Below are 22,219 nucleotides of genomic sequence, written 5' to 3' on the forward strand. Positions count from 1 at the left end.
GTGACTTTGGGCCTGTAGCATGGAGACTCCTCTGTTTGAGGCATAGATCGCCATCTGGTGTTGGGCTTGGCTGTTTGCACTTAGTTTTTGTCTTGGAAAAAGTCTTTGTAGTCACGAGGTAGGGGACTCCTCCTTGGGATTGATGATGGTGCGCATGGGGGATTGACTCCATCTTTGGATTGTTTTTTTCCGCCATCGGGTTCGAATGTGTATTGCTGTGCTCCGGTTCGGGATCATCTTCTTCAAACTTTCAACGCGCAATCATTCCCCTCGACTCTATTGTTTCGATCACGGTTTTCCCCTTCGATGCGCATTGTTGAAATCCAGCCACTTCGATCGAGAGCTTCGACGCGGGCCGCAAGGCCTACCTGCGCCGACATCGCCAGCAGTCGATGGAACGGACATTTAAAAAATGCCCCGGGTGTGGAGCTACATTTCCACACACAGACCTACACGAGGTTTGTAATCTGTGAGTCTCCCCAGAGCACGAAGAAACTGCTGCGAGGCATGTCGATCATTCCGATGGAAGAAAAAGATTTGTGACAATCGGGCTCGACGTCACAAGATGAGATGCGGCACGAGCCCAGTGCCGGACATCTTTGGATAACAGAGTGACTCATCAGCACAGTGCTGTTCAAGAGAAAGAAATCTCCGTGTCTGAAGCGGACGACTCCGACATGGAGGAAGACTCTCACATTACTCCAGGTCAACGAACTGTGAGTAACAAGCCCCAAGTCACGGAAAAACCCTTGAAGGCTCCGTCCGGTACTACCTTTGCCCTCTGGTCTAGGGAAACACAAAAAACATGGTTCAGATGCCCTGCCCTCTGTCCCGGCTATGAAACCGAAAGACAAATCCTCCCGCTCGGGATCGAGCCGTCCCCACAGTGCCAAAACTCCATCTATGGCACTGAAAACTAAGTCCAAGCATGGAACCGATGCACCGATTCCAGCACCAAAGTAATCTTTGCCACCAAAATACTCTGACCCGATACCTCATAAACCAAAGATTTCAGAACCGGTAAAAGCTAAGCCCAAATCTTCGGAGCCAAAACCCAAAGATAAATAAGCCTTCAGATCCAAAAGTTAAAGACAAACCTTTGGAACCTAAAGTTCCAAAAGACAAACCTTTGGTGCATAAACAACATGCATCAAAGTAATCTGAACCGAAAAAACAGACTGCCCATAAAATACCCTCTGAAACGCCCAAAAGAGAAGGAATTAGCACCTAAAGAACTTACTTTACAGGAACCAATGGATCCCAAGCAAAAGAAACTGCATATTGATCCGGACATCTTGTATCAACCCTTCCTAAGAAACGAAAACAGGACATTTCAGAGGAACACCATATACCTCCCGAAAAGAGGAAGGACATTGGTACTAACCCCTCTCCCCCTTACATACCTCCCCTTGCATCTCCTCCACCTATTCATCTTAATTTACGAATATCTTCATATAACTCGCCACTACCTCATTTCTCCCCTGACCCACAGGGGGATAATGACACAGATGAGGGTACTAATACAGAAGAAGATGGGGATGGGGGGGATAATGACCATCACACCATACCACAAGACCCAGATCCATGGGACGACTACGATAAAGACTCAGACAATACTAATGATCCAGACCTATATCCTTCCAGACCATCACCACCTGATGATAATATAGGATTCGCACAGCTTATCAATAGCGCTGCTCTGTATCATGTGGTAGAATTACACACTGACCTATTAGAGGAGGAGGAAATTTTCGCTCCAGCCCACAAATCAACTAATACGTTGCCAATGTTAAAAGGCATGCTAAAGCATTCTGATTAAGTATGCAAGGACCCAGTTAGAGCACGAATCCTCACCCCAAAAGTTGATAAAAAATATAAAACTGCTCCCACGGACCCAGTTTATACTAAAGGTCAAGTACCCCTAGACTCCCTTGTTGTATCTAATGCCCACAAGCGAGCCAATTCACAAGCCGCAAATAGTTGGCGTATTGCCAATGCGCAAGCCATCCTGGCCCGCTATGACAGAGGGCATTATGATGAACTGGAAAAGCTAATGCAGTATTTACCAGATCAATAGTAAGGTAAAGCCAACAACCTCATTCAAAAGGGTAAATTAATTACAAACACCTCTATAAAATGTGCACTTGATGCCGCTGACACAGCTTCCCGTGGCATTAACACCAGCATCTTGCTTCGGCAGCATGCTTGGCTTCGAATCGCAGGATTCAAACAATAAGTACAGTCGGCGATACTAAACAAACCTTTTGACTAACATCTTTTTGGACCAAATGTAGACTCTTCATTAGAACAAGCATTGGCATAGCCAATAGGTCTCGCCTGGGACCTTATAAGTATTTAGTTATCCAGCACAATATCCTAGTGCAACATCAACTATTGCATGGTAAAGACTTATAAGGTCCCAAAGGCGAGACTTATTGGCTATGCCAATGCTTGTTCTGTTGAGTCTCGAACTACCAATTATTTATTCTGGTTTTTGTTCTGCGAATTCACACATGAAGCTGCTGCCAGACTTGAAGAGTTATAGTAAAGCAGAATCTTTTCCTCCACTTCTTAATCTGGACTTTAGGGATGTTATTCTGTACACTTGCCAGCAGAGGGCATAAACCTAGTTCTGTTAGTCAGCACAAATCTCTGTGAACCTAAAGGAGTCGGACTCTGTTTTTGATTCAGAGTTTTTCTGATGTTAAGCTAGACTTCATAATTGCAAGCCTTCGGTTTATGGGGGGAACTTAACTAATGACACTTTGCTCGTCTCAAAGACACCACTGGTCTACAGAACCCATTAGGCAAATTGCATAAGGTCTGTGAATCAGTACTTGTCGTGGGTTTGTCGCTGGCACGACGCCTGGTAGTGAGTTAATACCGGTTACAGTTTCATCAGTGTCTTCCGGTGACCCACTTGCTGACGCAGCACATGGCAGCAGCAGTCATCGTGTCCTATGCAGATACGCTCTGCAATGTTATTATGCTGTCAGGGAGGAAGAAAGAACGACTATTTAGCTGGCCTACGAGGTGGGGGTGTGCCCGGGAGCATGATGGGGCTCCCGAGCCAGTTGGAGCCTGCTGGTGTGTTTGTGCTTGCAGGTGACTCCTCTTCCTTTTGGGCGAAAGGGTGGGGGGGGGCATGGGAAGTGGTTGGAGAGGACAGGACACCACAAAGCCACGTCCTGCCAAGAGGAAACTTTTAGGGCAAGGAGGTGCAGTGTAATGCTTTATCGCTGGGCTATCACACATAAAACGAGTGTTGGGCGCAGCTCTGTTCCTGGTGACGAGCGTGGGGAAGATCTCGTGGCTGGGACTAATCCCAGCGCGGCTTGGCAGTGACGTCTGGGGAATCCTTCGAGGCTGGACCAATACCAGCACGGCTCGGCGATGACTTTATCTGAATCTGCGCACTGCAACGCTAGGCGCGAGAGCGTGCACCACACCGAGACATGTGTTTTGAATTATCGCGCACGCATCTGTGCACGATAATTCAAAACACCTGACGCCCGTGCGGGTTATCGCAACCAATAGGCCATTGGCGGAGCAATGCGCACGCCTTTGCCCGATTGCTTGCTGTCTTTGTTAAAAAGACACACGCATAGGCCAATAGCCTGGAACAAAACAAAAAGCACATGCAGGAGCGTGTGCGAGCCTCTGGTGTGATTTCTGAAAGCCCTTATAGAAAGTCTTCGCCAGAACAGAGCAAGAGCTGCTACAGGCTCGACCTAAAAAATGAAGAAAGATACTGAAACTGCCAAATCTATGGGAGCTTCAACTACCCTCCAGCAGCGGCTCCTTTTGTTGCTCCTTTTATAGGGGCAGCTCCCAAAAAATGTCTTCAGAGAATACCTCCTCTACCAAAATCAACCTTCTTCCTCCTGGGGGTACTATTGAGGAGGATATAGAGGAAACAACAATAGGGGACGAGGCATTCCATTACAACAGACAAATGGGTAAGAACAATTATCCAGTATGGTTAATGCCTTGAACTCACTGGTACTCCACCAAACATTCCTCCCAGAGAACCGCCCAATGTCCTCAGAACATCTCAATCTTCTCGAACAAGAAGTTCTCTCCCTGTTACAAAAACATGCAATAGAACCAGTCCCTCTGCCTCATTAAGGCACAGGAGTGTATTCACTATACTTTCTAATTCCAAAAAAGGACGGCTCTCTAAGACCTATACTGGATCTAAGGCCAATAAATCTGTACATTGTCAGACCATTTTCATATGGTCACTCTCCAACAGGTACTCCACTACTCCACCAAGGAGACTTTCTATTCACTCTAGATTTAAAGGATGCCTACTTTCATATTCCCATTCACCTCATTCACAGGAAATATCTCAGGTTTGTGATAAACGGACAAGACTACCAATTCAAAGTCCTCCCATTCGGAGTAACCACAGCACCCAGAGTCTTTACTAAATGCCTCGTAGTAGTGGCGTCTCACTTAAAAAGACAACATATTTATGTTTTCCCTTATGTTAACGACTGGCTCATAAAAGCCAAGTCACACAGCAGCTGTGTTCAACACACACGCAAAACAGTACACTTGCTGCACGATTTGGGATTCCCAGTCAACCTCTCCAAATCCCATCTCCAACCGTCCACAACACAACAATATCTAGGAGCTACAACAAACACTTCAAAAGCTCTAACACATTCCAACCCAGCCAGAAGAAGCATCATACAAGCCCTCATATCAAAATGTACGCCTCAACACTCATTACCAGCACAAGTGTTCATGCAGTTAATAGGGATGATGGCTTCTTGCATTCTGATATTCCCTTACGCAAGACTCCAGATGCATCCCTTACAGGAGTGTTTGGCACGTCAGTGGAACCAGGCTCAAGGTCACATCGCTCTCTGCAGTGGTGTAATTCTCAAAACCTTTCCAAAGGGTGGCATTTCCTAGACCAGGTTCCACAGATAGCGCTCACAACAGACACATCACTCACCGGCTGGAGAGCTCATCTTCAGAATCATACTATTCAGGGCATATGGACCCCTCAACAAAAACAATTCCACATAAATTATCTGGAATTGCTAGCGATCTTCTTGGCATTAAAATAATTTCAACTCCACCTAGTTGTCAAAGCTGTCCTGATCTGTACAGACATGACAGCGATGTATTACATACAAAAACAGGGTGGGGACACACACTGCAGCTTTCACACCTAGCTCAAAGCATGTGGAGGTGGGCCTTGCAGAACACCTCCCAGGAGTACACAATCAGATTACAGATGTGCCGAATCGTTAAAAACAGCAGATCTGCGAATGAGAACTTCATCCTCAAGTTCTGCCTCCATTCTTTCAGATGTAGGGCTACCTAGAAATAGATCTGTTCGCCACATCAACACGCAAAATGCCCGAGGTTCACATCCAGGTATCCACACCCGTTGTCCAATGCGCTTTGATGAACTGTCAGACAAATTTGATTTTGTTTTTCTGCTTTTCCCACTCATTCCCTTAGTGGAAAAGATTTGTGATGTACTGTACCAATAACAAAATCAACGCACTAGATGCTTCTATTCAAAAGCTCATCTATTACCTTTTCCATCTACAACAATGTAACCTAACCTATACATCCATTAGACTACATCTCGCTAGCAATAACAGCCCATCTCCAAAACAGACATTTGTCTTTATTTAGGGTGCCAGCTATCAAAGCATTTATGGAAGGACTCAAACGAATAATCCCACCTAGAGTTCCACTTCCACCAATATGAAACTTGAATGTGGTCCTTACCAGGCTCATGGGTCCCCCATTTGAACCTCTGCATAAATGCGAATTACAATTTCTCACCTGGAAAGTAGCTTTCCTGGTTGCAATTACCTCTCTCAGAAGAGTCCGAGAACTCCAGGCATTACCCATACAAGAACAATTTCTGCAAGTTCATCAAAGTGGTTCTTAGGACTAATCCAACATTTCTACCTAAAGTAGTGTCTCTTTTCTACCTTAACCAGTCTGTAGAAGTCCCAGTGTTTTTCCCTCTACCAGACTCAGTAGCAGGACGAGCTCTTCACACGCTAGACGTAAAAGAGCAATACTTTACTACATTGAAAGAACAAAATCCTTTACAAATACAAAACAACTTTTTGTAGCTTTCTCCCCACCTCATAAAGGCAATCCAATCTCAAAAACCGGGATTGCAAAGTGGATTGTTAAATGTAATGATCAAAACAAACTCTCTTGGACCAAATTAAAGAATTATTTTTCACACATATCACTCAACAATGTTTGTACTATCAACCATAGAGACACTCCTGTACCTCACATTAATTACGAACTTGAACCCAGAAAACAATATCAAAGACACACGACTGGAAGTTACAACTATTATAGAAAAACATTATTTAAAAAATCTTTTATTAATTGTTCCTCATAGAATAAATTTCGCTTTGATCAAAATCAAATCACATGAATCAAATTTTATATAACAAATAAAAGCAGAACATTAAAATATGTGAGACAACTGACGTGAAACATTAAAAACATCATAAGCTAGTTATCTCAACAAGAATCAATCGGATGTCTAAAGGTCTACTATTCAATGGTTAGGTGGGACCACGAAAGTTCCTTGGATATGACTCTCAGTAAACAAAGCGTTGATGCATTTCTGTAGTAACAAAATAGTTTATACAACCACCTTCATCAGGACACATTTGATAAGTAGTCTCTCTTATTGTTGACACAATTTCATAGCACCTTAGCGTGGTTTGTCTATCACTATATTATTATGATAAAGTGAAATTAAAATTTCTTTCAGCACTGGGAATTTATATTCCCATCATGGTGCACGTCAATCAAAAGACTGAATATTTCTCAAGTCTTTATTCCAGTCGGGCGTTTTGTACGTCAAAGGCAGAGCAACCATACTCCCCAATGTCGTCGGTGGGATCCTTACCGGGGGCCTTTAAATTGTATATGTCACTCAACCGAGACAATCTTATTGGTAGTCTTCTGTATTTTTATAACGTGCCGGGATAGTGTTCTATTCAGTCACCCATTAGACGCTCCCTTTCTTTAAATTTGTAAAAAACTATCGGATGTCGCGTCTTCATCCGTTCAACGCAGAGGTGTGATTGTTAAATGTATTCAATCATGCTATGCTAAAGCTAAACGCACATTAACCATTTTCACCTAAAGCTCACTCCACACGTAAACTAGGGGCATCCGTGGCATTCTTAGGGAACAGTCCCCTAGATGACATCTGTAACGCAGCAACTTCGTCTACACCACACACGTTCACAAAGCACTACTGCGTAGACATGCTAGCAAATGAACAAGCTAATGTGGACCAGGCTGTATTAAGAACACTTTTCAAACCACTGCAACAGATGCAGGTAGCCACCGCTAAGGAGGTAACTGTTGTGTAGTCTATGCACAAGTATACAATCTACAGCTCGCGTGCTTCGAACGGAAAATGCTACTTATCATTATGCATCTGTTCTTGGCATGTAGAGCTGTAGATTTATATACTCCCACCCGCCTCTCCGGATACCTTTATCTGTTCCAGTACTATCTTACTTAGATACATTACACATAGACATCCTTTGCTATTTCCTACTAACTCCATCACAACCTTCCCTGGCAAAAAAAATCTGAAGATGGAGTAGATGCCCATACGCACTATCATCTGAAGGAGGAGTCACCTACCTCGTGACTACAAAGGCTTCTTTCAAGACAAAAACGAAGTGCAAACATCCAAGCCCAACACCAGATGGTGATCTAAGAACAAGTATACGAATCTACAGCTCTAAATGCCAAGAACAGATGCATACTGGTAAGTAGCATTTTCCCTCTCGTAGCTCACGGAACAGCAAGGAGAATATGCAAATGGAGCCATTCTCTAGCAGTCTAACTTTTTCATGGCAGCAAAGTAGTCCTTACTATTTGTCCCTTTTTTTAGCACAATTATTTTGTATTTTTATATGGACCTGCAAATTTCCTCTTAGTATTTTGATGCTTAAAGCACACTAAGCTGTCTTTAGGGCAAGATGCTCATCATATCTTATTCAGGCAAAATGTTCCAGGACCACAAATAAGCTTTAAGAGTTGCCTGTGCAAATGTGTTGACTCGTACTCCACTGTATCCCCGAGTGTTGGTAACCTAACTAAGGGTTTTCACCTAGCACTACCACCAGCACCTCTCCTTGGTCTTTAAAGCAAACCAAAAATACTTTGTTGGTACTTGCTTTCATGGACAAGAAAATGTTGGTGGTCTTTGAATGACCTGTGGCCTTTGTGTTCCACAAATCTGCTGCTATGTCTTTGTTCACTGGGTTCAATGAATGCTGTACATTAGAATGATGCTTCAGAGTCACTGCTTTGTCTCCTTCAGCTATGCGTAGGAATGTGTTTATGGTATTGATTTGTTCTTCATTTAGTAACGCACTGTATGTATCTGTAGTGACCTCAACTAGAATTTCAGTTTCTTTTGTTACTAGCTCCCTCACACCCCTTCGCTGAACTTCACTCCCCATCTAGGTTTTTGAATGGCTACAAGTCTTTCCTGTGGCATAGATAATGTGCTTCTAGTGGGGTGTGGTAAATTTCACAATTCCCTCTGCCCCCTTTCTGCAGGTTGACCCTTTGGGTCATGCTGCTGCTCGTTCTTTACCAGTGGTTCAGATGAGGCCATAGAGCATCATATTCAGGGAATCTAGCTATCGTATTGGGTGGGTCATTGCTGCTGCCAGAGGATACGTGCCCTTTTGTACCAATACTTCTCAAATAGATTTCTTACATTTCTATATGCCTTGGAAATAGTCCCCAGAACCCACATCCCTTTCTGGGGATGTCCCATTAGTCTGGAAGGAGAAGGATGTAGGATAGGAGTAGAAGCGCCACGGTAGTTGATAACTTGGGTTACATATATACATGTATATTTATTTGGATATTCTTTATTTTACTTATACACAACAATGGCTTATTTAATCTAATTTAAATGCCTGTTTCATTCAACAAATACAGCACAACAGAGCAGCATGGGCCTTGTCCGTCTGTGGATGTACCTAGCACAGCTCCATCTCAACGATCGGTGATACACAAACCATTCACACAATCTCGGATACCTCCAGATTTACCAATGCATCCCGCGCCTAGAAACATCACAGAAGAGGAACTATCCGTGCTAGAGGGCTGCTTACACCGCTGGAGGACGGAAGTAGAGACTGACACTAGAGGTGAGTCCTTTAGAATCCAGTCCTCTTCTTATATACTAGGATAGTGATGTGAAATAAATAGGAAGGAAAACAAGTTAATTTGTCATGCTAGTGGAATGTGAAGACATGCAAATAGTCACCATCTGAGTGTGATGCATATCCGAGAGCCAATCAGTAAAAATAAAAGAAGGAATACAAATGTGTGTGTATGGATGGATATATATGATCAAGGCTGCATGTCTGGCGGCCGAAACGCGTCATTTGGACATTTGATGCACTAAATAAACATCATTAAGCAACAAGTCTTGCCTGTGGAGTCTGTTTCCCGGTACTGCGCTGCTCCCTGTGAAGGATATATATATATATATATATATATATATATATATATATATATATATATATATATATATATATATATTTTTTTTTTCCTTGTCGCAAGGACAATCTGAATACAGGAAATATGTGAGTTTCACAATATCCCTACATGGCAAGGATAAAATAGGAGACCATAATTAACTAGCATTTATTGAAGTTGGCTGACTTATGGCCTTCATTAAACAGGTTTTAGAGAATGGCTATTAGGTTTCTGGCTACAGTAGGTGAATTGTGTAGAGAAAAAATCATTGATGCTTCAAACTGTATTAGTGGAAACATTCTAGTCTTTGACATATGCGATTTCTCAAAAGAGCATACACTTTTTTTCAGGCTCGCCCAGCAAATTAATTCTATACCTGTATGTTTTTTATATTTTTTTTAATGTATCCTTATTGCTTGTGGAGTTTTGAAGCTCTGTGGCATGACTAGAGTGAATGAGTTATGCAAAAGTCTGTAAAGCGTGAGAAACTAAAATGTCTTTCAAAATGAAGTAAAATCAAAGACAGACATTACTTTCATTCTGTGCTCTTTCTCTTTCATCATGTGTGCAAGGAGAACATGGTTTGTGTTTTATGACTTTGGATCCCTTTGTTTTATACAACACCAACACGTTGCCTTTCTTCCATGTAAGACATTTTGAATGTACTAGAAAGGGAAGAAAAGCAAAAAATAAACTTAAATAAAAAACAAAACAAAAATTACTGTAGACAGTGTGTGGGTCACGTGAACCAGAGTTTTGAATAGGGCAGTGTTAGGAATGGGATTTCTGGATGGCTAGGGCATGCGCCTAAGCCAGTCAGAAGCCACCACTAGAGTCAGGGCAAGGGAGTTCCACACCGAAGATCACCCCTGCTCATCCCCTTAGAAGCTTGGCAGAGCAGTCAGGCTTATCCCAGAGGCAATGTGTAAAGCATTTGCGCAACACACTCACATAGCAGTGGCACACTAGGCACACTACAAAAGAAACTCCAGACGAGGTTTTGTAAAAATAGCCTTTGTATAATCCATAAAACACATTAGAACATATTGCATATATACACTTTGCCACCAGGCACTCGTCATATATATACATGGCTCACATAATCATCAGGCAAATTGGGCCACCATCATTATATCACAACTCAGTTAGTGAAGACAACCAGTAACTACTGGTAAGGGTTCTCTTAGCATAAACACATTAGGCATGAACATCATAGCATTACCTAGTATAGTGTATTATGCAAAACATAATCCGCATTAGGGCAGTGCATCAGATCCACAAAACCGCATGCCCCTCTTAGGCATAACCATAACTCACAATATGCCACCCGATCCCTGGGAGCCCACTGGCCCCCAACACATATAGGGCGCGGAAGCACCGGCCTCTTCTGTTCCAATTGGCAGTCCCAGCGCTTCTGCGCTTACCACCTGGACTGCATGGTAGACCGACGTAGTTCCTTCCTACTTGGAGACTACTAGTACTCCTCCTTTTCCTGAGTGAGGAGCGGGTGGCCTCCGTCGAGGTTTACCCCAGATTGCCCAAAATACCACAATGCAAGGGTTGGGGGTGCAACTCACCCTTTGTCCTACGCACTGGAGAATGCCCCCGACGTTGCAGCTGCCTGTGACCATGCGGGGCAGCTGTGATAATACTAAGCAAAAGAGTGTGCCTCGTAGGCCATACTCACCGGGGCCTTCCTGGTCTCCTCTGGTGGCGGGAAGTTGTAAAATGGAGCCTGCAAGGCTCCGGTCAAACAAAGGCAGCAGGGCTCCTAATTAGAGTCTCCTCTGTCTCTAATGGGAGAGCAGACCCTTTTCTAGACTGCACCGGAGCCCGCAAGGCTCTAACTCGTTCTTACTAATGGCCCTTCCCCCAAGCAGGCTCAGACAGCACACACGGCTCTCCTCGTTAACATGGAGCCCCGCCCACAAACATACTACTGCACATCAGCCTGGCTACCTTTTCTTCCTTTGGAGTCCGCTCCTGTTGGCTTGCCGTTCACTGCCACAGCCGCCCCCACAACCAGGCAGCCTCTGCCTGGCTTCCTGTTCACAGGGCTAGACCACAAAATACAGAGCGAAGTCTCCAACTTATCTGCCCTGACAATGCAGCCCAACACAAGCTGCACGGCCACACGCTGCTCCGGGCATCAGGTACAAGGAAAAGTAGAGCGCTCACCCTGTGCTTGCCTCGTCAGCAGGGTAGGCTCTTCATGCTCTGTCTCTCCCACGGTTAGACATAAAACTGCCAAAGAGCAGGGCTGGGCTCAGGCAGGCCTGCGCACAGGGCCCTCCAGCAGAGGGGAAGTCCTTTGTGCTGTTCCGCCTGGAGCCCAGCAGTCCTCCACAAAGCACCAGTTCAGTACACCAAGTACAGCACATTTAGATGGGGTCACAACCCCAATATTTATACTCCCTCTAGTCCTTGTTCTTCCCTTGCACAGGGCCCTGGACCTAGTCCAAACCAGTTCTGGGGGGGCACAACACTCCCCATTGTCAGTGTAGGATCTGGCCCCAGACACACCACCGGGAGGCAGAGCCAGCATTGTGGAAGGCTGGCACAGACCTATTCAGGTTCAGGTACTACTCCAAATGCAGATCAGGCCTATTCAGCCTAGCGCAGACTCACCCAGGCCCTCTGGACCCACTGCACCTTCCCAGCCCCTGTCATCCAGAGCCAGACATGCAATAGACAACAGGTAGGCACAAAGACACATAGCACACAGAAATGCCCACATCCAAAAGTGGCATTTCTAAAATAGTGCTAATAAATCTGTGAACACCCTTACCCAGCATTTATCATCACTATTCCCGACAAACTAAACTTGATCACGCCACTCCTCTCCTATCTGGAACTATCACTGAAGCACATATCAGGGAATCCCCAATGCATTCCTTTGAGAGGACAACCTCGCAGCAGTGAGAAACCAACTAGGCTGTTTCTCACTACCAGGACATGCCACACAGTTAAGGCACATGTCTTACCTTTTACCTACACCGCACCCTGCCTATAGGGCTAGCTAACACTGAACAGCAGTGATAAAGTGCCCAGAGTCCTAAAACCACCACCACCAACAACAACTGGGCAGAAAAAACACAGGAAGAAGGCAAAAGGTTCTGGGATGACCCTGCAAAAAGTGCCAAGTCCAACAGACCGTATGCAAAAGACATAAATCAAAGTCTACCTCGATCCTCTTGTGAATTGAATTCCTATATGGAAATAAAATGTAAGACCATTGAGTCTTCTCTATTTACCTGTTCCAGCAAACAAAATCTGCTCTTGTGAGTTGTTTTATGCCCCTTATTAATAATAGGCCATTTTCTGTAGAATTTCAAAATTGATGTCCTTTATTTCTTACATGCTGACATAATTAAGTGCTTGGTGGTCATAGCAGAAATGAGTGTCACATAGAAAAGATCCTTTGTCCATTTGCAAAATAAATGGAAGAAACGCCTGGTCAAGAGCTGAGCTCAAGAGCCGACTGGGCTATGATGCCAAAGTTGTGGAGGACAAGATGAAATTCTTGGTTGGTGGCAGTCCCTTTGCCCAGAAGTTACTCATTGGGGTATTTACAAGGCGTCCAAGATTTCCCAAGACAGCTCTTGACCTTACTGACACCATGAAGTTGTAAAGATGGAGCTAGCAGGTTCATTGTGCGATGCAGTTGCCACTCTTCTTTCTGATCAACTGTTTCCACAACATTCGTAATTTTGGATAAATGTCCGTTAACTCCTCCCATCTCACTCCTTAGCACCTGTTTGTATCCATGTAAGCGTGTAATGTGTGATTAAAGTGTGCCACATCTTGAAATTGAAAATGATCCATCCGGGAGGTTCTTACTGAACTTCGACAGAAACCGAACAATAAGACACTTAAGGAAGAAATCACCATTGAATAGTTATCCCATGCTGATATGCTAGAAAAGAAAAATTTATGTGACTGATATCATCAGATTAACAAAAACACCTTCGCTTTTTGTCCTGGTTAGAGGTACAAATAGTTTGGGGGGGCCAAAGTCGGAACTTGGAGTAGGATTGCTTTTTACAGAGCCACGCATATCTGGCTAGGAGGAAACTCACTAAAAATGTGATTGGAGCCTCAGGACAAGAAGATTAAATGTTGTTCGAGGCTTGAGGATTCTATGTATAGTGAACACTTTGGATAGTGCTATGGCAAAGATTATTTAGCACGTATTATCTGCACTTTGAGGAGCTGTAAATAGTTTACTTTAGTACTTTATACTTTAAAAAAGGTACTAATATGCAAGATGAATTTGAAAGGATGAATAAACTGGTGAACAGTGTTTAAAACACTGTTCACTCTAATAACATGTTGACGGTCTCATATGAAAGAATTATATAAAACTTGTAAGAATGCTGATTGTGGGGACATGTTATCCTTGTCTTGACAATCTATTTGCAGGTTTTTAGTGATCAAGCAATAAATTATTATACCATTACACCCCCCTCCTTAGGGCTATAACCTCTGTTAAAAGCCTTCTCCCTAAGCTCTAGGCCTGTGCGATGTGTCTTCTTGTGGCACTTATCATGGAGCCTTGTAATAACTTATGGTTTGCATCGAGGCAGGATTCTGCTTCACATGAAGAGGCGATATTGGGATGCTACTGTTGTGGCCCTTTGGTACTCCTGAGCCAAGCCACACATTGTCATTCTGTAGTAAGTCTCTCAGACTTAATTTGTTTTTCTATTAGTTTATTCTTCTCAAGAGATTCACAGCAACGACAGCACAGTCAGGAATAACTGACCAAACCGTAACCCCCACATTCTCAAAGGGAATACAGAACCCCATGACAGGAGGATTCCAACTACAGGTGCCTGAATGGAAAATCTAAACACAGAATACTACACATTCTTAAAGATCTACCTAGCTATTAGTTACCTATCCACTACCTGAATAATGGCATCTCCTTCTACCAATCACATAGGACACCTCTGCTCCACAGGACCCATACTCCTTGCATGCTAAGAATTAGATCAGGAGGACGGTCGTTCATGTATATCACTCTGAAACCATGGAACAACCACCTCTCTATATCAGAGCCTCCTTCTCTTTTTTTTCAATTCTGCAAGATGCAGAAGCCCTGGCTCTTCAATTAACCACCCGCCCTAGGTGGGTCTAGGCACACACCCCTGCTCAGGGCCAGGAAACACTTTCTGGTGATAGTGTACTGCAGCTGAAGGTTCTCATCTGCTAGAAAGAGAATTTTCAATAAAAAATACCCACCTGTTTATTAAAAAGTTTGTCAGGTAATGTGTTGTATTCGCAAGATGGTAGAAATATTCTCGACGGTGAAGTGGGAACAACAGTTCTAAAACACTTTGCCTTTGAATTGCTAACTGAAAAATGTAGGTACAATACCTTGTGTACAACGTAGTGCGATCTTGTCATTGCCAGGAACATCTTTATCTCTTAAATAACGTGAAGATTTCCATTCTTTATCAAAGTATCTAGTTGAACTGTTGGGAGTTTATAGTTCTTGGTATCTGGTTGCTATTTGGGTAGCAGTTGAATGCAACAGGTGGTACTTTCTGCTGACCTTCAATGTTAGCAGTATCAGCCCTTTTGTAGGGTGCCCTAGCGCAAACTCCATCTGTTTGTCTCATGTGGTGGACAAGAAAATGACCTAGAAACACTTAATATATGGAGATATCCAAGAGTCACCTGCTTGCTGAGCAAATGATTACTGAGATTAGGATATGAAAGCAGGACCGAGATGTTATCCAGTATATGGGGTGTCTTTCATAGATTCACATGCCTGAATCATTCCCCGTCGTCGAGATGGGAGCCCCGGTAATAGAAAAGTAATGTCCTATAGACATACATAGAGAAAAATAGGCCTAAGGGTCTTGCCTTAGTAGCCTATCCATGTCCTTTTGTAAAAAGGACCAAAATCCTGAAGGTAGCCAATCAGCTACCACCTCCCTCTAGAACCTTCCTGCCAGGAGCCTCAGTCTCTCAGATTTTCTACCGCACGTTGTGCTAGAGAGTCCCCACCTGAGCTCTCCTCAGATTTCTTGGATTTATCACTTTTTCAACTGAAAATTTGGACTTTTCACTTCTACTATGGCTGAACAACAGAAGAAAGGATTATTTCGAGCCTGCTCCTCTTGTGGTAAGAAGAGACTACACATTGATGACAAGCATGAGACTTGTCTCTACTGCCTGTATCCGGATCATTCTGTCAAAGAATGTAGGATTTGTAGAACATTCTCTACCAAAACTCTTAAGGATAGAGAAGGAAGACTGCTCCTCTGGTCAAACAGACTAAAAACCAGAGATGATGATGTGCTTTCCTCGGCAGGCAGTGACATGGCTTCAGTCTCTTCAAAACTGTCCTTAAAGAGGCCAAGGGAGGCTTCCCCTGGCCATTCAGACGTCCCTCACAAAAAGACTACTACCAAGTCTTCTGAGGTAAGATCAGACACGTCTGTGAAGGAACCGGCAACCTTCAAAAAGCCATCGCAGTCTTCGTCGACAACTTCGTCGACGTTTTCTTCAAAGAAAACTACATATGTCTCCACGTCGACGACGACGGTCTCGACGACGATGGCGTCGTCCGCCTTTGCTTCAATGACGACGACCACCCAATCGTCGACGATGGGTAAGCCACTGTCGTCAATTGTACTGATTAAAAAGCAACAGTCATTTGTTAAGGCTTCGTCGACGTCGCCATCGATGACGACGACGATTAAACAAAAGTCGACGACGCCTTTACCGTCGACGATTAAATCGCCACCGACGACAAAAACACCGTCGACGACTAAACCATCGTCGTCGACGAGGGCATCCTCGACGACGAAAGTACCGTCGACGACCGCGTCGACGACGGCGAAGATTGCGCCGACGACCACACCGTCGACGACCACATCACCGACGACAGCGACGACGACAAAAGAACAGTCGACGCTCGACAAAACACCGTCATCCATACCGTCGACGACACCGTCGACGACCTCATCGTCGACGACGACATCGTCGACACCATGGAAAGAAGCGGAGTTGATTCCCTCAAAAATGATCACCAAACTCCCTATAACACCGGCTTTAACATCACCCAGTAGGGTTCAAAAACTACCACCATCTCGCATATTGCAAACTGATGAATCTGATGACGACCAATTTGAACAGGCTACCAGTCCATCGGGCCTCAATGTCAAATGCCAGAGTACTGACGATGACGGAGATGATGTCATCTTTACGGAGGAAACTACGCACGTGCAAGAACACACTCGAGTAACTCCGATGATATGCCTACCAGCTGAAATAGTCTCTGATTTACAATTCTTAATCACAGACTACAAAAAACGATTCCCTGAATCACCAGCGGCCTCTTCCACAGAGAAGCCTCACGAGTTGTCCAGACCGCAACAATCCCCAAAGACACGACCAACACCTTTGGTTCTTCCACACGGAAGTGACGCGGTACATAACGTTCAATCTTCTTCTGAAGAAGAAGATGTCCCTGAGGAAGGAGAGGTTCGAGACCTCTCACATAACGGAGATGGCGAGGATTACGTCGCTCATTCTCCAGCCACGCCAGAACCCAACACTTCAGACTCTCCACCAGTGGATATAGGTGGATTCCACAATTTGATTGAGAGAGCGGCCATCAGATTCCACATGACCATGGAATCTATGGAAACGGATTGTTTTCTCTACGACTTTAAGGATCCTATAAAAAAGTCGGCGAGGTCAGTTCCCATAATAGACTACATCTGGGAACAAGGTCAGCAGCTCATGCAAACACCTGCTTCTGTTTCAATAGTGGTGCCTAGATTGGATAAAAAGTATAAGGCACCAACATCTGCACCAATTTGCCTTAATACACATCCCAAGCCGGATACTGTAGTCACTCAAGCCGCCCAAAAGAATTCCAGAAATCCATCCTCTCCACTGTCAGCACCACCAGACAAGGAGTGCAGAAAATTGGATGGCATCGGCAAACGCTTCTCCACAACGTCAGCCATGACTGTAAAGGTGGCCAACGCCATTGCTCTGCTAGGCAGATACAATAGGCAATTGTGGGAAGATATCGTTCCATATCTGGCGGAGGTACCCGAAGATCTGAAGGATGAAGTCCAGTCGCTCCTTCAAGAAGGTCAGATGTCCGCCTCGGAGATAATTGATTCAGCTGTGGATGTCGCAATGACAGGCTTTAGACAGCTGGCTGGCGCAGCTGTTTTGCGCAGACAAGGATGGCTCAAAGCGACGTCCTTCAGTCAAGAGGTCCAAACCAAGGTTTTGGACATGCCCTATGACGGACAGCATCTATTTGGGGCAAAAATAGATGAAGCCTTGCAGACGATCAAGAAAGACACTGACACTGCAAGAGCTCTCGGGACTTTACAATTCAAAAATCAGTCCTTTCGAGGGCACAGAGGACGAGGTCAATCCTCATACAGAGGATCATATCAGGGAAAATCCTCTTACTCCTACAATCCAAACCGCTCACAATACCAACGACAGCAACAACAAGGTCGTCAGACCTCCTACGGGAGAACGAACTTCAGGGGCAAATCCCAGAAGAAAACGACCGGCGGACGACAATGACCAATTCCCGCAGACACTCCCCACGCCGTTGTGTCCTCTCAGGATTGGAGGAAAATTGACACACTTCCTCGGCAACTGGAGATCAATAACGACGGATCGGTGGGTTCTACAATTAATCCAACACGGTCACACATTGGAATTCAACTCCATTCCACCATTAACTCCTCCTCGCAAACTTCCACACAGGCACCTTCGTTTGCTCCTACAAGAAATCTCTTCAATGCTGAAGAAGGGAGCAATAGAACGAGTTCCATCCACCCAGAAAGGGAAGGGATTTTATTCCCGCTTCTTTTTAATTCAGCAGAAAAAGAAGAAATGGAGGCCCATTCTCGATCTCAGGGCACTCAATGCCTTTCTAAAGAGCCAATCGTTCCGAATGGTGACGATCCAGGAAATCTTAGGATCCTTAGAGGAAGGAGACTATATGACGTCTTTGGACCTACAGGACGCATATTACCATATCCCAATTCACAATCGCCACAAAAAATTTCTTCGCTTCGAAGTGGCAGGTCAACATTACCAATTCTGTGTCCTACCGTTTGGCCTCAAATCAGCGCCACGCATTTTTAAAAAATGCCTGGCTCCGGTGGCAGCTTTTCTGAGACAGCAGAATCACCAAGTCTTCCCCTACCTAGACGACTGGCTGGTGAAAGCACCATCTCTCACAGGCGCGCAGCTGTCTTCAACCGCCTGTCTCGATCTTTTCAAGCACCTAGGTTTAACTCTCAACTTAGAGAAATCAACCTTACAGCCTACAAGAATTCTAACATTCCTGGGGGCAACTCTAAACACAGTTTCTTCCAAAGCCTTCCCATCTCAAGAACGAAAACAAAAACTGATGGCTCTAGCTACCGCAGTGTCTTCAAAAAAGTCCATCAAAGTCAGAACTTTCAAATCCCTTCTAGGGATGATGTCTTCTTGCATTCTTCTCATTCCTCACTGTCGGCTCAGAATGCGCCCCATTCAGGAGGCTCTGAACAAACAATGGACCCAATGTACAGGCTCTTTCGAGGATCGCATAGTCATCACTCGACAAATAACAGAGGCTTTGCTGTGGTGGAAGACGAACAAAAACTTGTCCAAAGGTCTAACGTTCTTGATACCAGCAACTCCTCATGTCATAACTACAGACGCCTCTCTGGAGGGATGGGGTGCAGTCCTGCAGGATCTGCAAATCAGTGGCAAATGGACCGACAGAGAGAAGACTCTCCATATCAACCTCCTAGAACTGAGAGCGGTTCTTCACTCTCTTCAGGCATTCCTCCCTCGCATAAAAAATTCGGCAGTGCTTGTGCGAACGGACAACACAACCACAATGCACTACTTGAACAAGCAGGGAGGGACGCGTTCACTGACACTGTCTCGAGAATCGCAAAACATCTGGAACTGGCTACTGCTCAACAACATCACATTAACAGCAGAGTATGTCCCAGGAAAGGACAACGTAATAGCCGACGCTCTCAGCAGACAAATCTCTGTCCCACGAATGGGAACTGGATCAACAAGTTCTCAACGACGTCTTCTAGGCATGGTGGAAACCACGCATAGACCTCTTTGCCACCAGAGAGAACGCCAAATGCCACAGCTTCGCAAGCTGGCATCCCCAACCGAGGTCACTAGGAAATGCATTTTCCATCGCATGGCGCAACGTGTTTGCGTACGCATTTCCGCCATTTCCCCTGATCACCAGAGTCATTCGGAAAATGAAAATGGAACACTGCACCCTGATTCTCATTGCCCCATACTGGCCGAGACAACATTGGTTTGCGGACCTCAGTCGCCTGTCTGTTCGACCATCAATCCAACTACGTCAACATCCAACTCTTCTCTCAATGTACAAAGGCCAAGTACTCCACCCGAATCTGAAATCTCTGATTATCGGCATGGCTCCTGAGTACAGAGAATTCTGTCACCTAAACATCCCGCAGGAGTGCAAGGATGTCTTAGCTAAAGCAAGAGCTGCCAGTACAAACAAAACTTATTCCTTGAAATGGAAACGCTTTTGTGTTTGGTGTTCAGACAACAATATCCATCCCTTCAAAATAACTCCAGAGCAAATACTGCCTTATTTACTACATTTGGCACAAACAGGGCTTGCACATGCCTCCATTAGAGTCCATCTAGCAGCAATCTCACGCTTTACGAGGACTTCCACAGGTCCCTCGCTATGGGCCAACAGGCTTATAAAACAATTCCTTAAAGGACTCTATAGATCCTTTCCATGGCCAAGACGTATACCACCAACGTGGCACCTTAATATAGTACTCAACCAATTGATGAAACATCCATTTGAGCCCATACATAAGGCTTATCTAAAATACATCTCATGGAAAACTGCACTTCTTTTGGCCTTAACATCAGCAAGAAGGGTCAGTGAGTTACAAGCACTTTCTATACAAGATCCTTTCATGCAATTCAGAGAGGACAGGGTCATTCTAAGAACCAATCCTCGCTTCATTCCTAAAGTCCCCTCGGACTTCCATCTCAATGAACCACTTGTTCTTCGCTCATTCTTTCCGAACCCCAGTACTGTGGCTGAAAAATCTCTCCATTCTTTAGACCTCAAAAGATGTCTAAAATTTTATCTGGACAAAACGAAACATTTTAGAAAAACAAATCAACTTTTCATAGCCTTCAGCAGACCTAGAAAAGGCATGCCAATCTCTAAGCAAAGCATTTCCTGATGGATATCAGCGGCAATTGCCTTTTGTCACGACAAAGCTGGACGTCCATTGCATTCCACGGTCCGAGCACATTCCACGAGGGCTGTGTCCACATCGGCAGCATTATTCGCTGGAGTACCGATTCTGGACATTTGCAGAGCAGCGACTTGGAAATCGCCGCATACATTTACCAGGCACTACTGCCTGGATACGGAACTGATGCAGGATGCAGCCGTGGGCCAGGCTGTACTTCGCCATCTATTCCAGTGAGATGAGCCTTCCTTCTTCCCACCATCCTACAATGGTATGCACATTTATTTACTTTATTTATTGTATTACTGATGGCATATAGTCGCATGATATGTTTTATCTCAGACTACTTCTTATGTTCCATCGCAAATGTGCATAATGTATTGCTTGCTATTCTGATTCAGGCATGTGAATCTATGAAAGACACCCATAATACTGGATAAGGAATGCGTTACTTACCTGTAACAGCAGTTATCCAGTATTGGTGTCTTTCATAGATTCACATGCAACCCTCCCAGCTCCCCAGGAAGTACTCATCTCTCACTCCAGAACATATATTACGTCTACCTAGCTTGGTGCGTACGAAAATCTGAGAGACTGAGGCTCCTGGCAGGAAGGTTCTAGAGGGAGGTGGTAGCTGATTGGCTACCTTCAGGATGTTGGTCCTTTTTACAAAAGGACATGGATAGGCTACTAAGGCAAGACCCTTAGGCCTATTTTTCTCTATGTATGTCTATAGGACATTACTTTTCTATTACCGGGGCTCCCATCTCGACGACGGGGAATGATTCAGGCATGTGAATCTATGAAAGACACCAATACTGGATAACTGCTGTTACAGGTAAGTAACACATTCCTTTCGTCCGAAGTGTTCTAAATGCACTCACTGTTACCGAGTAGCTGTATATGGAAGTGTCGCTAAAGTGTTAAATGCAGAGATTTGCATGACTGTACGACACTCACATGTGCCATCCTCAACATGCCCCCTTTTCAGCAGCGCATGCGCAGCCTTGCCAGATTCTTTTATCTGCTGATAGGTCTAGATTGGGATCTTGATGTCTCATGGTGTAAACATTACTTTAAGTGCTGCATAGGTCACTTACTTTTAGTTCTGTTCCGCTCTTTTGCAGCAGTTTCCCCCTGCCATCATGCTAGTTTGCTTATGCAAAAACTCTACGGCTTTAAGCTATGTGAGTTGGCGAATGCCTACTTTTTGTATGGTATTGGCACAATGTTCCTTAACATTGTCTTGGTTTGCATGCATAGCAAACCTTAAAGGTTCGAATTCATCAGTAAAACATGTAGATACAAGGCCTCGACCATTGAGGAATTTAAATACTGCTATTCTGGACATTGAGGTTGCAAAGTATCCATCCCATACTCCAGTGATCCTGCCCCTTGGAGGTTGCCATCATTGGACCCGT

General features: G+C 44.6%; 1 protein-coding gene across 3 annotated transcripts in view; it reads left to right on the plus strand.

Annotated features, from left to right (window-relative positions):
• The window catches only part of USP25 (ubiquitin specific peptidase 25), a 528,720-nt gene that overhangs the window by 296,769 nt on the left and 209,732 nt on the right, over positions 1-22,219 (plus strand). For all 3 annotated transcript variants that reach the window (XM_078658355.1, XM_078658353.1, XM_078658354.1), the window contains exon 14: positions 8,986-9,197. In XM_078658355.1, the coding sequence (XP_078514481.1) occupies positions 8,986-9,197 (212 nt within the window). The remainder of the gene's footprint in view (positions 1-8,985; positions 9,198-22,219) is intronic.

The sequence above is a fragment of the Lissotriton helveticus genome, chromosome 8, assembly GCF_964261635.1.
Source record: "Lissotriton helveticus chromosome 8, aLisHel1.1, whole genome shotgun sequence".
Lineage (NCBI taxonomy): Eukaryota > Metazoa > Chordata > Amphibia > Caudata > Salamandridae > Lissotriton > Lissotriton helveticus.